General features: G+C 48.3%; 2 protein-coding genes across 2 annotated transcripts in view; both read left to right on the forward strand.

Moving 5' to 3' along the window:
* The window catches only part of MBD3 (methyl-CpG binding domain protein 3), a 23,293-nt gene extending 18,907 nt beyond the window's left edge, over positions 1–4,386 (forward strand). The window contains exons 2-6 of the mRNA XM_042478799.1: positions 386–523; positions 1,046–1,136; positions 1,663–1,840; positions 2,118–2,315; positions 3,054–4,386. Coding sequence (XP_042334733.1) covers positions 386–523; positions 1,046–1,136; positions 1,663–1,840; positions 2,118–2,310 — 600 coding nt within the window. The 3' untranslated portion in view covers positions 2,311–2,315; positions 3,054–4,386. The remainder of the gene's footprint in view (positions 1–385; positions 524–1,045; positions 1,137–1,662; positions 1,841–2,117; positions 2,316–3,053) is intronic.
* Positions 4,387–6,535: 2,149 nt separating this feature from the next.
* MEX3D (mex-3 RNA binding family member D) lies at positions 6,536–13,017 on the forward strand. Its single transcript, XM_042479927.1, has 2 exons — positions 6,536–7,421; positions 10,359–13,017. Exons 1-2 carry the CDS (start codon positions 6,893–6,895, stop codon positions 11,615–11,617), a joined length of 1,788 nt encoding a protein of 595 aa, XP_042335861.1. The 5' UTR covers positions 6,536–6,892; the 3' UTR covers positions 11,618–13,017.
* Positions 13,018–15,568: the final 2,551 nt, after the last annotated feature.

The raw sequence follows: 15,568 nt of genomic DNA on the forward strand, positions 1-15,568 counted from the left end.
TGACCCTGTCATGGGGTTTTCTTGGCAAGACTTGTTCAGAGGAGGTTGGCCATTGCCTTCCTCTGAGGCTGAGAGAGTGTGACTTGCTCAAAGTCCCCCCAGTGGGTTTCATAGCCAAGCTGGGAATCAAACCCTGGTCTCCAGAGTCATAGCCACATATTCAGATCACTGCACCACATTGGCTCTCATTTCTAAAAACTGTGTTTACTTTAAAATAAGATAACATTATCTCAGAGACAGTGTGTGGTGTAGTGGTTTCAGTGTTGGACTGTGAACCTGGGAGAACAGGGTTTGAATCCTTGCCCAGCCAAAGAAACCCATTGGGTGCCCCAAGGTTACTCAGTGGGTTTCTGGGTTTTGTCCCATACCCCATTTTCTTTTCTAGGGTAAACCTGACCTAAACACAGCACTCCCTGTCAGGCAGACAGCTTCCATCTTCAAACAGCCAGTGACAAAGATCACCAACCACCCCAGCAATAAAGTGAAAACCGACCCGCAAAAAGCAGTCGACCAACCCCGCCAGGTAAGACTTGTGTGAGTATTTTGTGGTGGGAAGGTTGCCTTTAAATATTTGATCTTGTGTATGGCATGCTGCGCTTGGAGGCAGTGACTACTGGGTTTGTATTTAACATTAAGACAGATTGCAGTTTAATTTGTTGTTGGCTTATGAAATCTGGCTTCTTTGAACCATGGCATATTATATTAGCTAAACATGCAATGATGGTTTATTTCCTCAGTTGCCCCATCTTGAAATGGGAGCCATCAAAAGGGGCAGAGAGAAATCAACCACAAATAGGAAGAACTTACTGATTAGTTTGACCATCTGCAGGACAATCATGGCTAAAAACCACAAACATAAACCATGGTTTAGTGTCACACATGAATGTAGCCAATTCTCTGGTCCAGGTTCAGCAAGATTTGAACCTTGGCTTCCTTGAGTCCAAACTTTCTCTTGTTACCTCCCACTGGGTTAATATAGGATTGTCAGGAGAGCCTTTATGGATATGTGAATAAACGCCATCTCTTTTCCTCTCCCTCCTCTCAGCTCTTCTGGGAGAAGAAGCTGAGTGGCCTCAATGCTTTTGATATTGCAGAAGAGCTGGTGAAAACGATGGATCTTCCAAAAGGTTTGCAAGGTAGGCGAACTGTCTGAGATTCTGCATCAAGGAGACGGAGTGCAACTTTAGTTCAGAGTTATATGACAGTTGTGTGGGCTGAGGCCCAATTCCTAAAATCCTAGTGGCCACTCTGGCTAGGGCATTCTAGGAATTCCTTATCCAGAAATGTAATATTTCCACGCTGTATTAAGGACTGAAAACCAACACTTAAGGGTGCTTACAGACATATATATATACCCACTCCCTGGCACATTGTCAAAAAATAACTGCTGGTCCCCCACTTTAGACAGTGCAAGAAGCTCTGATTTAGAATGCTTTGGGGGGGGGTCCCCCAATTGTGCTAGTTCCACTTTTTCCAGAAGACTCACTGGCTGCAGTGCCAGGTCTAAGAGGCGGCCGTTGGCTGTGGCAGTCTGCAAAAAGTGCAGCTTAGCGGTGGTAGTGACTGGTGCAGTGGGACCAAGAGAGTTTTAGCAATGTTAACTAGCAGCAGGAGGGGAAAAGAGAGCTAATGGGCCATTTTGGGCTTTCTTTATTTCCTCAGGTGTGGGGCCTGGTTGCACCGATGAGACCCTCCTATCGGCCATCGCCAGTGCCCTCCATACCAGCACGATGCCCATCACCGGGCAGCTTTCAGCCGCCGTGGAGAAGAACCCTGGAGTCTGGCTCAACACCTCTCAGCCTCTCTGCAAAGCCTTCATGGTGACTGACGAAGATATCAGGTAGGAGCCATCCCCTGGGAGGACAAGGCAGGAGAGGAATTTCCTTCTCAGTTAATGATTCCAAGTCAGCCTTCTGAGGGAAACATGAATTGTGCCAGTCACTTTGGAGCTCTTTTTTTTATCTCTGACCTTTCCTCCTCTTTCTGATTCTGAAAGACCTCCATCTCTTCTCCCTTCCTCCTGCACACCCTACATCTGAGGTCTGAACCGTGTGTGTATATATGTGTGGCATGGGTTTCACTTGGAGGATGCTGTTTTTGCTTTACCTGCTCAACAGGAAACAGGAAGAGCTGGTCCAGCAAGTGCGGAAGAGGCTGGAGGAGGCGCTGATGGCTGACATGCTGGCTCACGTGGAGGAGATCGCCAGGGATGGGGAGACCCCGATGGCGAAGGTCGTGGCCCCCGAAGACTGCGAGGATGACGATGAGGAAGAGGATGTGGAGCATATCCAGGAGGTGGAGAATGTATAGTCTAGGTAATGCAGCTGTTATCATTCTCCCACATTGTATCTCTGCAGTGTGCCAGATACATGGCCTTCAGAACAGCTCAGGGGGACTCAGGAGTTTCTTCAGATGGTACTTCCCATCAGGACCATCAGAGTGGCCCCTTGACCAGCTGCCACCTTCCCTAGGTCTCCAACAAGAGGGTTTTTTTCTCTGCTCTTCTGGAGATTAGGACACAAACCAATAGAAAAGAGATTCTACGTAAACATTATAAATAACTTGTTTTTAAAAAGCTAAGGGTTGTTAACAGTAGACTAGACTGTCTCAGAGGGTGGTGGGTTCTCCTCCTTTGGAAGTCTTTAAACAAAGCTTGGGTGGGTATATTTTGGGAGGTGCCACAACAGATGGGATCCTCTTCCCACAGGAGAGCTCAATTCTCAGGCAGACATCTGTAGGGAGAGGCATTCCAATGTGGTGTGGTCCGAGTGTTGGACTATGACTGGAGACTAGGGTTCAAATCCCCACTGAGGCACCTAAACCCACTCTCTCAGCCTCAGGAAGGCAAAGTCTTTGAACAAATCTTGTCAAGAAAACCCCTTAATAGGTTTGCCTAGGGTTGGAAACGACAGGCACACAGCAACTGCAAATTCCTTCAAGTATTGAGGCCCCAAGCCATTAGGGTTTAAATATGGTCACCAGCACTTTGCATTTAGACCAGACTGGTATTTCTGACCTTTCTCTGTCTTGTCTCTTCTTCACTTGATCCCCAGAGGTTAGAAGGTGCCTTTCTGTGTGCGACAGGTGGGACACCCAACACTCCCAACCCAATGGTCAACCTGCTTCTTGATCAGGAATCTCTCCTTCTGAATGAACTCTAAACTGTCTTGCTGGCGTGGAAGACCGAACTGTCAGCAGCTCATAGAGACACCTCCGAGCCCCAAATTTTTTATTATTATTATTATTATTTTAATAGAGAAACTTTTAAAAGTGTTGTCAAAAGAATATTCCGTGGAGATGCTGGATCTTGTTTGGAGAAAACTTTGTAATCGAAAGGTGCTGTACGAGGGTTGAGTTTGGTTTAACTCTTCTTTTTTTTTTAAAATGACTCTTGGGAGGGAAGTGAATTCTTCTTTTATCTATTTTACTGGATTTATTTACTGGGACAGAATGGTTACAGTGGGGGGGGGTTTACCTTTTGCTTGTCTTGTATCATGAAATGATCCAAAATGGGTACCATGCACTTGAGAGTGGAGCTAACCGGTTGTGAAATGATGCAGAATTTTGCCTTAATATGCTTGTTTCAATTGGAGTGGGGCAGGGATATTTTTCACTATTGGGGTGTAGATCTACTTTCTGCCTCCTGTTGACCTGCCCACAATATCTCCCTTTCTTTTTCTCTCTTCTATATCTCTCCCGCTGAATATTTGTCAGCTTCAAGACATTTGACTCTGCAGCTTTGCACTCCCGTTTCTTTTCTACCTTGGTGGAATTGCATTACAGTTTGGGCCAGCCTTGGAAGGGGGGGTATGAACCCTATCTACACAGACACAAGTATTCATGGTCTGCTGGATTTTATCAAGGTGTTGTTGTTTTTTCAACTGGAGAGCTAGAAATCGGAACATAAAACTTGGGACCGAGTCTCGAAATAGTAATTCTGGCTTACTTTGAACATGGAAGAGATGATGAGAATTGTGAGTTGAGAATATTCTACAGAACTGTGGGAAAGCATTTTTGGAATTGTTCTGATGTGGCCAAAATCCCTCCAGATTTTTAAGCACTCCGTTGTAATCATGTAAAAAGACGCACACAATGGCTTGACTTGCTTTCTCTTATCTGGAGTTTCTCCTTAGAAACTAACTCCGTTCAAGTGACCCTAATAAATTGGGGTGGGATGGAGATATATATATATATATATATGGCTCTCAAACTGGTCAGGTCTGTGTTTTTGTCCTCTATCGGAAATCAGTTGATACTCAACCTTCGGCTTTTAGAAAACACTCATCTTCCTTTGTATGTGGTTTCAAATGCACGCTGCTGGCGTCGCGTCTTCATGTACAGCCTTTTGGGGGGGATTTTGGTTTTGTAATAAAAAAGAAAAAGGTGTGTGTTTTTCCTACACGTTTCCTGTTTGATGCCAAAGTTGTTCAGAGGAGAAAGGCCTGTCTGGTTTTCCCATTGTGTCTTAACTCTGTGGGGAAGTGTGAGCAGACTCTTGTTCTTGGGCCGATCTGCAGGACGGTTGTATCCAGGTAAATTTTATTAATCCAGCTAAATGTTTATTAAGGGGCTTTCAGATGCGGGTGAAGATCCCTGTTGGACTTCTGGTAGCTTGGGTAAGCCAAAGTTGCCTTTGTAGGGGCAACCACATTGATTTAAACTTTGGCCTAAACTAAGTGCCTTTGGGGAAGAAAAAACACTTGTGGTTCTGTCAGTTTTCATCTCTGAGGTCTAGCCACTTGACAAGGCTGTGCAACCCATCTGAGCTTGAAAGGGCCTTTGGCGCTCTCTCAAGGCTGAGGGGCTGAAGCTGTGCCCATTTGTCCAGAATCCAGGATTTGCCAACGGCTTTAGCCAGAAATCCCATCCCAATGTCCACCTTCCAAAACAAGAAACCAGTGGAGGTTTTGGCCACCACTTCTTTCAGCCTCTTGCTGAAGGCTTCAGACAGAGGTAGGCAACCTTTTGTCCCTCTGCGGTCCAGACTTCTGGGAATTGTTCCTTGCAGCACCCAACTTCTCTGACAGAAGGCTAAATGTCTTGCAAAACTACAAGTCCCAGAATTCCCTTGCATTATTGAGACAGGGCAGTTACAGCAGTCTCAAACCGGATTATTTCCGCAGTGCGTTTTGGGGCTGGCGGGAGTTGCAGTATTGTGACAATATCCGGTGAGTGACATGTTCAAAGAAGGATGAAGGAGGAAAGAGTGGTACTTATGAATACTTTCTAAAACAATAATGTGAACATTTACTAAACCCCAAAAATTGTATATGTTTACTCTAATTATAAAATTTAAACCATCCAGTGGACATGATTTAACATCCAGTGTATGGTCTGTGTGTGTGTGTATATATATATACACAATATACATACACACTATATGTATATGTATGACCATAACAAACTCCTTCTGAAGAAACTTGTCAAGAAAAGTCGCAGTAAGTTGGAAATGACTTAAAAGGCACACGACGACAACAAAGCGTTGATCCAGTGGATCAGTTTTGGTGCACATTGGTTCCTCAAACCTATCCAGTGGTGTGTATGAGAAGTAACAACTACACACAGCAAAGGGCAAAATGATAACCAACTCTTAAATATTTGTGAGGCTGAGTGATGGGATGTTAAGCACACCTTAAAATCCCGCAAAATTGTTGCATTTATCACTTCCTTTGCTTGGTTGGTTTCTTAATGTTCCTCACAAAACCTACGAAACCTGTGAATACAGAAAGGTTACTCTAAAGCGAAATGCCAAACCCAGAAATAAGGAAGAAACAGTTGCAGCAAATGTAACAAAGGTTTCTACTAATGTATCAAAGGACTAGTTTTGCACCCAGAGCTTGTCTGTTGAAACAATTGGGTCCCACAGAAACACAGCCATTTTTTTAAGGGAAGTGATATCCAACTTCCATTGCCTGGGCAACTGGGGGATTCTGGGGAGTGCAGTCCCTTCCCCAGGAACCATTGTGATGTTATGGAGGATTGCAGTGTATCTGAGGGATGGATTGATGAACCCTTTTGGGGGCCTTGGTGTGGCTATGATTCCTCCTGCCAGGACTTGGGCTGTATCTTTAACCGCCCTGGGCCCATGAGGTAGGGAACCCTGGGCTTTGCAGTTTGTGGTGGTTCTCTCAGAAAGGCCAGGTTCCCCCATCCTTTCCGGAGCAGACCAAGGTGCATGGCTTGTGCCCTGTGGACGCAGCCTTGAGAGAGAGGGGCTTCTTTCCAGGGAGGGAGGGAGGGGGGGCTTGGCTCCTGCCTACATAAAGGCCCTTCCCTGGCACACAACCAAGGGCGCGAGGCCTCCTCCCCAGCCAGCCCCAAAGGCAGGGGGGAAGCAGCAGCCCCCCGAGCAATGGCCCCGGCTTCCTCCCCTTGGAGTCAGAGGGCTCCCCCCTCCGCTGCTGGGAAGAGGAGGAGGAGAGGGCCGGCCAGGCTCTGCTCCAAGGCCTGGGAAGAAGAAGAAGGGCCCCTCCTTTGCTTCCTCCTCCCCTTCCCCTCCTTGTCCCTCCCTCCCTCTGCGCATGCGCCTTGCCCTCCCTCCCTGCCTGCTCGCCTGCCAGGGCTCATTGTTGGCCCCGGTGACGCGGGCCGGGGCTGGGCCAGGGGGAGGCGGAGGCCGAGGGCTCTTGCCTTGGCTTGCCCCGGGGCGGCGGGGGTCCTCCCTGGCCTCTGGGCCGCCGCCTCCTTGGTTCCCTGGCTGCCTCCTTCCCTGGATGACGGCTGTGGATCCCTCTGGGGAGGCAGGCGGGGGGCGGCGGAGGAGGAGGAGGGGCCGGAGGAGGAAGAGGGGCTCCCCGGAGGAGGAGGAAGGCTGGAGGAAGAGGAGGAGGAGGAGGAAGAGGGGCAGCCCCAGCCCCCAGCACAGCCAGCCCCAACACCCCCGGCGCCCGCCATGCCCAGCAGCGCCTTCGCCCAGCGCCTGGAGGGAGGTGAAGGGCCGGGGGGCGCCCCTCCCGTCCTGGCAGGACTTCTGCTGAGCCCCCCGGAGGAGCAGGAGGAGGAGGAGGAAGGAGAGGCAGACCCCGCCTCTGCCCAGCTCCCCCTGGCCCTCGGGCACCACCACCACCATCAGCAGCAGCAGCAGCTCTCCCTCGTCCTGGGCATGCCAGAAGAGCAAGAGAGGGATGGAGGGGAAGGCCAGGAGGAGGAAGGAGGAGGAGCAGGGATGGAGCAGGCCTTGGCCTACCCTGCGGGGCCGGGGGAGCCTGGCCCTGCCCTGCTCCTCCTGCTGGAGCCCCCCGGAGGCCCCCCAGGGCCAGAGCTCTATGGGACCCCCTTCCCCCTGCCTCCCCCTCCAGCCCCGCTCTTGCCAGGGAACCCCTCCCTGGGCACCATCGGCAGCCACAAGAGGAGCGTCAACATGACCGAGTGCGTCTCCGTCCCCACCTCCGAGCATGTGGCCGAAATCGTCGGCAGGCAAGGTAAGCAAGGAGACACCCCTTTGGTGGTGGTGGTGGGCACAGGCTCCCTCGAAAGGAGGTGCTCTCAAAGCATCCCTCAAAGCAAAGGGGCTTCTGAGTGGGCACAACCTTTGGAGGGACGGTTGGCAACAACTTTGAGAAATGGGTTGATCCCCTCCAAAGGGGTTTGAGGAATGGTCTGCCCATCCCATAGGGGTGTGTAGGTGGGCACAAGCCTTTCAGGAATGGTTTGCCTTCACCAAAGAGGGCTCTGGATGGGCACAACCTTTTGAGGAATGGTGCTCACCCTCACACCCCTTTGGGGTGGTCAAACCGTGCCTCAGAAGGTTGTGCCCATCCAGAAACCTCTGGTGAGGGCAAACCATTCCTCAAAAGGTCATGCGCATCCACAAACCCCTTTCAGGGGCTCAAACCGTTCCTCACAGTTGTTCTCAGCCACCCTTCAAAAAACTGGGCCCAGTCAGAAGCCCCTTTCTGGTGGGCAAGCCATTTTTCAAATCCACAAACCCCCTTGGGGTGGGCAAGCCATTCCTCAAAGGAGTTGCCAGCCATTCCCCAAAAGGTTGTGCCCACCTACATACCCCTTTGAGGTGGGCAAACCATTCCTCCTGTTGTTGCTCATCTACACACCCCTTTTGGTGGGCAGATCATTCTGTAAAGATATTGCCCACTCACAAACCCTTTTGTAGCGGGCAGACCATCCCTCGAAAGGTTTTGCCCACCTGGCATCTCCTAAGGGTGAGTTTTTGGAAATCTGCCCCCTTTGCTTGGGCATGCTTTTATGGGGTGCCTTTCAGCCCCCTTTGGGTTTAAAGGAAAGGGCATTTTGGGCACTTCTAGGGTTCATTTTAAAAGGATATTGGAGGTCTGTGTGATGCAGGGGCCAAAAATGGCCTTATTTTGGGAAACGGCATTGATATCAAGACCCATACTTTCTGTAACCAGCAATGCCAAGGATCAATACAGTATCTGGTTTTCTGGAGTCGCAGCTTCACAAAGCTAGAGATACGGAAATAGATCTGCCTTTTTGTGTGTATGTTTTCTCAATGGATCCAACCTAGGCCTTAAAATCCACCTTCCCCAGAGAAGGCGCTCCCAGGCAAAAGTGGTTTGGGCCTGGACTTTGAAAGTCTCTTTGTTCTTTTGTGCCACAGACAGAAATGGAGGCGGCAGGAAGGCAGCTTTTGAACCGCTCCTGGCTCAAAAATGGCTACAAACCCATTTTTGGAACTGGGAATTTAGGGGCCGGGTTTTGCAATGGACTGGTCTTCTTTGCCCTTTGAAACTGTTGCACATTTTAATGATTTGATTGCGTTCTTGATTTGTTGTCCTTCCCTGCCTGGATCCCTGGGGAGAGGCGGGTAAGAAAGTTCTTGTAAGAAAGGAATTGGATTTATTCTAGAAATCATGTCGCAGTTGCCATCCTGGGAGAGAAACGGCATTACGAAGTGCATTTCTAAATCATTTGCTTTGAAAGGCAAGGTTGAAGATAGACTGCAAGAGAAAATTTGGGGTTTTCTGCAGGAATTTCTATCTGTTGTCTTCCCCAAAACTTGGATGAAACGGATGATCTCTTGGAACCCCTTTGCAAAGGGACAATAATCTGCTTTCCACCCCAAAAATCTTGCATTTGAAGGACTGAGAGGGTGGTTGCCTTTTGTGCTTTGCTAACTCTGCAGCCTGTTCCTCCTTTGGATGTTGTTTATTCCCCAACTTTGATGTATCAGAGCCACTTTCTCTGTTGGAGGTAGGCTGCTTATTTTGGGTTTGGGGGGGGATAGAAATACAATAATAGCTCAGCTAGTGCCACCATTTCTTCTCTTTTGCTGTGTTTGTGTATTAAAGCAACATTTCCACCAGGAATGTTTTGCCATTTAAAAAAAAATCCACTCTTTCTTGCTTTTACAAAACAAAGATGGAGTGGGGCTTTGGCAAAATAGTTTTCCAAATGTCTATCATGCCCCCATCCTCTGTATATCCTCTCCTTTTAAAATTCATTTTGCTCTCTGTGACAGGTTTAAATAGGTGTGTACCATGCCTGTATTTCTAAGTTGTTGCATTTTTAAAAAACACAGTTCTGTGTTTCTTTAAGTTGTTGCATTTTTTAAATGCAATTTTTTCCATTCCCAAAAGCCCAAATCCGGCCTGCTTTGCAAAAGTGGGCCAGGATGCCTGTCCCATTGTTCGCTTTGTTAGCTGAAGCCATGCTGTGGTGAGAGTGGTGACATCACACTCCTTGTTTCCTATTGGGTGATATTCCAGAAGCACCGCCCTCTTTTCCTCCCCCCAATTCAGCCCCCCCCCCCCCCCCCCCCCTTTCTCGGGGACTCTGCATCCCCCGCCCCCCCTTCCCAACTTTTCCCTGTTTTAGCAAAGATCTGGGCTTAATTTCTGGAGAGAAAATGAGAAGAAGAACAATAGAGAGCAAGAAGGGACACCGAGGGTCATCTACAATTCTGCAGACCAGGGTTCGAATCCTGGCTCAGCCATGTAAAAAACCCACTGGGTGACCTTGGGCAAGACACACTCTCTAAGCTTCGGAAGATAACAATGGCAAACCCCCTCCAAAGAAACATGCCAAGAAAACCCTTACATAGGTTAGTCTTAGTCTTGCCATGAGTGACTTGGTGGAGGCACACAACAACAGCAAGAAACACTAATGCAGTTTGGCCCCATTTTAACGGCCACAGCTCCATGGTAGAGAATCCTGGGATTTGTAGTTTGGTGAGGCACGAACCCTATTTGGCAGAGAAGGCTTGCAAGACTACAAATCCCAGGACTCCATAGGATGCAGCACTTAAAAGTGGTGTCAAACTGCATTGTTTCTACCCTTTGTTCACTGGGGGAAACTCTTTCTGTCTCCATTATTTCATTATCTCACCATATTCTGGCTGATCTCGTTCCAACTCTTTGTCTTTTTCTGTCTTTTGTTTTCAGGGTGCAAGATCAAAGCCCTGAGAGCCAAAACCAACACTTACATCAAGACCCCAGTGAGAGGAGAAGAGCCGGTCTTCATTGTGACGGGACGGAAAGAGGACGTGGAGATGGCCAAGCGGGAGATCTTGTCGGCCGCTGAGCATTTCTCCATGATCCGGGCCACGCGCAACAAGGTCAACGGTGTGGCAGGCTCGCTCCTGGGGCCTCCGAACCTCCCGGGCCAGACCACCATCCAAGTCCGAGTCCCATACCGGGTGGTGGGGCTCGTCGTCGGTCCGAAGGGGGCCACCATCAAACGGATCCAGCAGCAAACCCACACGTACATCGTGACCCCAAGTCGGGACAAGGAGCCGGTCTTTGAGGTGACCGGCATGCCCGAGAACGTGGACCGAGCACGGGAGGAGATCGAAGCCCACATCACCATGAGGACCGGCTCCTTCATCGACATTAACGCCGACAACGACTTCCATTCCAATGGCACTGACGTCTGCCTGGACTTGCTGACCGGCAACCATTCTGGCCTGTGGTCCAAAGCGCCCAACCCTTCCCGACGGAGCCTGCCCGCCTTCCGCAGCAACAACCACCTTGGGTCCTCGGGGACCGAGCCTTACTTTGACGGGGTGCCCCGCAGTCCTTTCGCCTCGGGCGGGAGCTTCTCGTTCAACGAACCTCCGGGGCCAACGATGGCTTCCGATGAGTGCGATTTTGGCTTTGATTTCATGGCCTTGGACCTCACGACTCCCACCGCCATCTGGTCCCCATTCGAACCTGCCACTAACCCTCTCCAAGCCTTTGGCAGCTCGTCGTCCTCCTCCTCCATCAACGGCGTTTGCCAACGACGCAATAGCAGCCTTAGCGGCACGGCCACCCCACGCCAGTCGCCCACTCTCCCAGAGATGGAGCACCCATTAGCCCGACGCATCCAGAGCGACCCAGTCAACGCCCTCTCCTGGTTGCCAACCCAGGGTTCCCTGTCTTCATTCTCCAACAGCACGGGCTACTCCTCTTCTTCCTCCTTGCCTGGCAGCGTCTCCGCCACTTCCGGCTCTCCGACGGATTCCAGCAGCTCCAGTGATGGAGCCCGCAAAAACTCCCGCGAGTGTATGGTCTGCTTCGAAAGTGAGGTGATTGCCGCCCTGGTGCCGTGTGGTCACAACCTTTTCTGCATGGAGTGTGCAATGCGCATCTGCGGGCAGCCAGACCCAGAGTGTCCAGTTTGCCACACGCCGGCCACACAAGCCATCCACATTTTCTCATAGACTCTGCGCAAAAAATCCTGCAAGTGTGTGGTTTCAAAAATGAAGAGGACACTGCCGTCATGCCACATAGCCACAACATCTACATAGTGCCCATCATTCATATTTGTGGATGGGAGGATCCAGAGTGTCCAGCTTGCCACACGCTGGCCATGCAAGCCATCCACGTTTTCTCATAGCCTCTGCGCAAAAACTCCTATGAGTGTGTAGTGTGTTTCAAAAGTGAACTGGACACTGCCCTCCTGCTGTGTGGCCACAACCTCTTCAACATGGAGCCCACCCTTCATATCTGTGAGGGGGTGGACCCAGGGTGTCCAGCTTGACACACGCTGGCCAGGCAAGCCATCTACATTTTCTCGTAGACCTTGCGCAAAAACTCCAATGAGTATATGGTGCGTTTTGAAAGAGAAGAGGACACTGACCTCGTGCCGCATGGCCACAAGCTCTTCTGCATGGAGCCTGCCATTCACATCTGTGGGCGGGCCGATCCGGAGCACCCAGCTTGCCACATGCCGGCCACGCAAGCCATCAACATTTTCTCATAGCCTCTGCCGTTTGCGCTGATACCCTGAACCTCACTCCCTTTTCCCAAACATGGCTTTTTGCAAACTCTTTAACTGTTGATCTCACCCTTTTTTATCCCCCGGGAAGTGTTTAAGAGGATTGTCACAGCAGGTGGAGAAGGGTTTTTATGTATATAAAAAGGATATTTTACATGTCGCTGATTAGAAAAGATTAAATGGCCACTGGGGTAGAAAATAAGGTTGACAGGGGGGACAGATTGTGTGGTGCGTCTTTGGGTGTGTATGTGTAACAAAACAAAACAAAATGCATGGCAAGGGGTTGGATCAGATGGCCCTTGTGGTCTCTTCCAACTCTACGATTCTACGAATCCACAGCAGAGAGGTAAATTTCAAAGAGCGGGCAGGAGGGACAAATAAACAAAATCAAGACATTGTTTACAGAATAGCTTTAATTCTCCTCCCAAGTCGGGTGGAGTGACACATTTGCTGTTCCTCTCCATGGACTTTCCAAACAGCAGTATTCCTTAGTCTTGTTTTTAATTTTTGTTATTATTTTATGGCTATGATAAATCAAGTGAAAAAGAAAGAAAACCCGAAAAATAGACCGCCTGAGATCCGGGCGCACTTCTCAAGGAATGTGACAAGGGTTATCGCTTTTATTTTTTTATTAAGAAAAAAGCAGATTTTTCTGTTGGTTTTATTTTTTCGTATACGGTTCGGTGAATGTGAGAGTGTGTGTGTGTGTGTGTGTGAGTGAGACAAAGATATCTTTTATTCTTTTTTGGGACAGTGAGACAAAAGTAACTTCTGTCGGTATCCTGGCCTTCCTCCAGATCCATGTAAAAAGAAGATTTTTGGGGGGGGGGGTTTGCCCCTTTTGGGGGGGAAAAAATTGTGGTGGGGGGGGCAGTGAATGGAGGGGAAACAAGTGTTAGCATAATGCGCACATGCAAAAAAAGAAAAACATAACATGATATCTTTTGTTTGTTATGGTTGGGTTTTTTTAAAATTTATTTTTTAACCTCTATGTATATGTCAGGACTTTTTAGGGGGGCAAAAAAGTAATTACTTTATGGAATAAATTTTAAGAACTAAGATATATTTTATTTTTTACAACTGGGGGGGGCAGGGCAGTTGTGGGAGCGGGGAGGGATTGGGTCAGGCCTTTAGCCTTGCAATGGCTAACGTTCTGGTTTATATATATATATATGTGTGTGTGTGTGTATATAGATATTATATATATATATATATATAAATAGATATATTATATTATATATATATTTGCTGATCTGACTTGACGGTTATGAAAATTGTATCCAGAGCTTTATATATTTTTTTGGAAACGTTGAAGCCTTCTTAATAATAATAATAATAACAATAATGATAATGACAACAATAAAGACTTTTTACTATCTATTGGAGACTCGTTCAATACTTGTGGTAGCTCTGGTGTGTCTTTTTTGAACCTGGTTTTAGGAGGGCAAGGGCAAGGGCTTTCCAGAGTTTTCTGCATTGTACGGAACATGTTTCACAGCGTATTCTGAGAGAGAGCATGGCGTAGTGGTTGGAGCGTTGGACTGTGACTCTGGAGAACAGGGTTCGAATCCCGGCTCGGCCACTGGATGACCCTGGGCAAGTCACACTCTCTCGGCCTCATTAAACAATCAAAAAGTTGAAAGCTGTTAAGAAAATGTACACCTTTCAAAAGAAAAGGATGAATAGGTCGTCCAGTGTATTAGGCAAGGCCCTGAAACAATTGGTCCTCTGAGACCTGCTGAAAAGAAAAAGGCCTTTTAACAGCCCTGAGAATCGAGTTCGAGAGCCTGGGAGCAGCCACCAAGAAGGCCCTGTCTCCAACCAACATCACTCCTATAAGAAAGCAGTGGCTTGAACATTGGACACGACTCAAGACCAGGGTTCAAATCCCCACTGGGGCATGGAAGCCCAATTGGTAGCCTTAGGTAAGTCACTCTCTCTCAGCCTCAGAGGAAGGCGATGGCAAGCCACCTCTCAGCAAATCTTGCCAAAGAAACCCACATAATCTGGTCGCAATAAAAACCACTACAAATGTTTCACAGTGCCTTCAAGAGATTATCTAGTCTGTAATCCTCAGAGGTGGCTTTGGCAGTTTTGCCTCTGAAATAGAGCCCCCAGGGCCTGGCATTCATTGTTGATCTCCTATCCAAGTACCAACCAGGGCTGTCCCTGCTTAGCTCCCAAAATCAGACAGGATCTAGTACCTTCAGTGTATTTAGGCACTATTTGTGCCTTTAAGTCCCCCATCAGTTTATGGATCCCATGACTTTCATAAGGTTTTCTTATGCAAAGGATCTCCAGATGTAGTTTTGCCACTTCACTCCTCCGAAATAGGGCCTCCAGTGCCTGGCATTTGTTTTCAGTCTCCCATCCAAGTACCAACCAGGGCTGGCCATGCTTAGCACCCAAAATCAAACAGGATCTGGTGCCTTCAGTTTATTTAGAAACTGTGAGTCTGTGGTTTCAAGAATCCCATCAGTTTATGGACTCCATGGTTTTCTTAGGCAAGGGGTGCTCAGAAATGGTTTGGCCAGTTCCTTCCTCTGAAACAGAACCAGTAGCATTCGTAGTTAGTCTCCCACCCAAGAACCAACCAGGGCTGATCCTGCTTAGCATCCAAAACCAGACAGGATCTGATATTTTTTGTAGAAAGGATGGCTTCCAGAAATTTAGGAACTGGGTCTGCTTAGGTTGCTTTTTGCTGCAGCACCACCTGGGATTTGTTGTCTGTCCCCCATCCAAGTACCAACCAGGGCTGACCCTGCTTAGCATCCAAGATGAGGGAGGACCTGGTGTTTGTTTGTTTGTTTGTTTTGCAGAAGGCTGAACTGAGGATGGCTTGCAGCTTAAAAGAGTTTTCTCAAACCAGCAAAAAGCAACCCCAAAAGTTCCTAAATTTCACTACAAAGAAAGCAATCCCAAGGTTTGTGTCATCTGGAGCCTTGCCAGCAGATGGCGCTGGCAGACAATAAATCTGATTTTAATCATTTAATCTGGATTCCAGATCCAGCATTTATTTCATGGGCCTCTTTTTCAAAGCACTGAGATGTTTCAGATCCTTGCAACTACTCACACTGGCAAGAGGTTGCTTGCTGGGTTTTCTTTTAAAAATATGTTACGTGTTAATATTTATATCCTGCCTTATGGCATATGATCTCAGGGCGGTGACCAATAAAATCTGTTTCGGCCATTTGGACATTATAAAACAGTCTGAAATAACTTAAACAGATTAAAAGGCAGTTGAAGCAGTTGACAAATTAAAGCGAGGATGTTAAAATCAGCTGAAGCCATTTAAAACCACTCAAAACCATCACGCATGGATGGTGCAGTTTGACATTGCTTTAACTGCCATGGCTCCATGCTATTAAATCCTGGGATTTTGTAGTTAATTCAG

The sequence above is a fragment of the Sceloporus undulatus genome, chromosome 7, assembly GCF_019175285.1.
Source record: "Sceloporus undulatus isolate JIND9_A2432 ecotype Alabama chromosome 7, SceUnd_v1.1, whole genome shotgun sequence".
NCBI classification, from domain to species: domain Eukaryota; kingdom Metazoa; phylum Chordata; class Lepidosauria; order Squamata; family Phrynosomatidae; genus Sceloporus; species Sceloporus undulatus.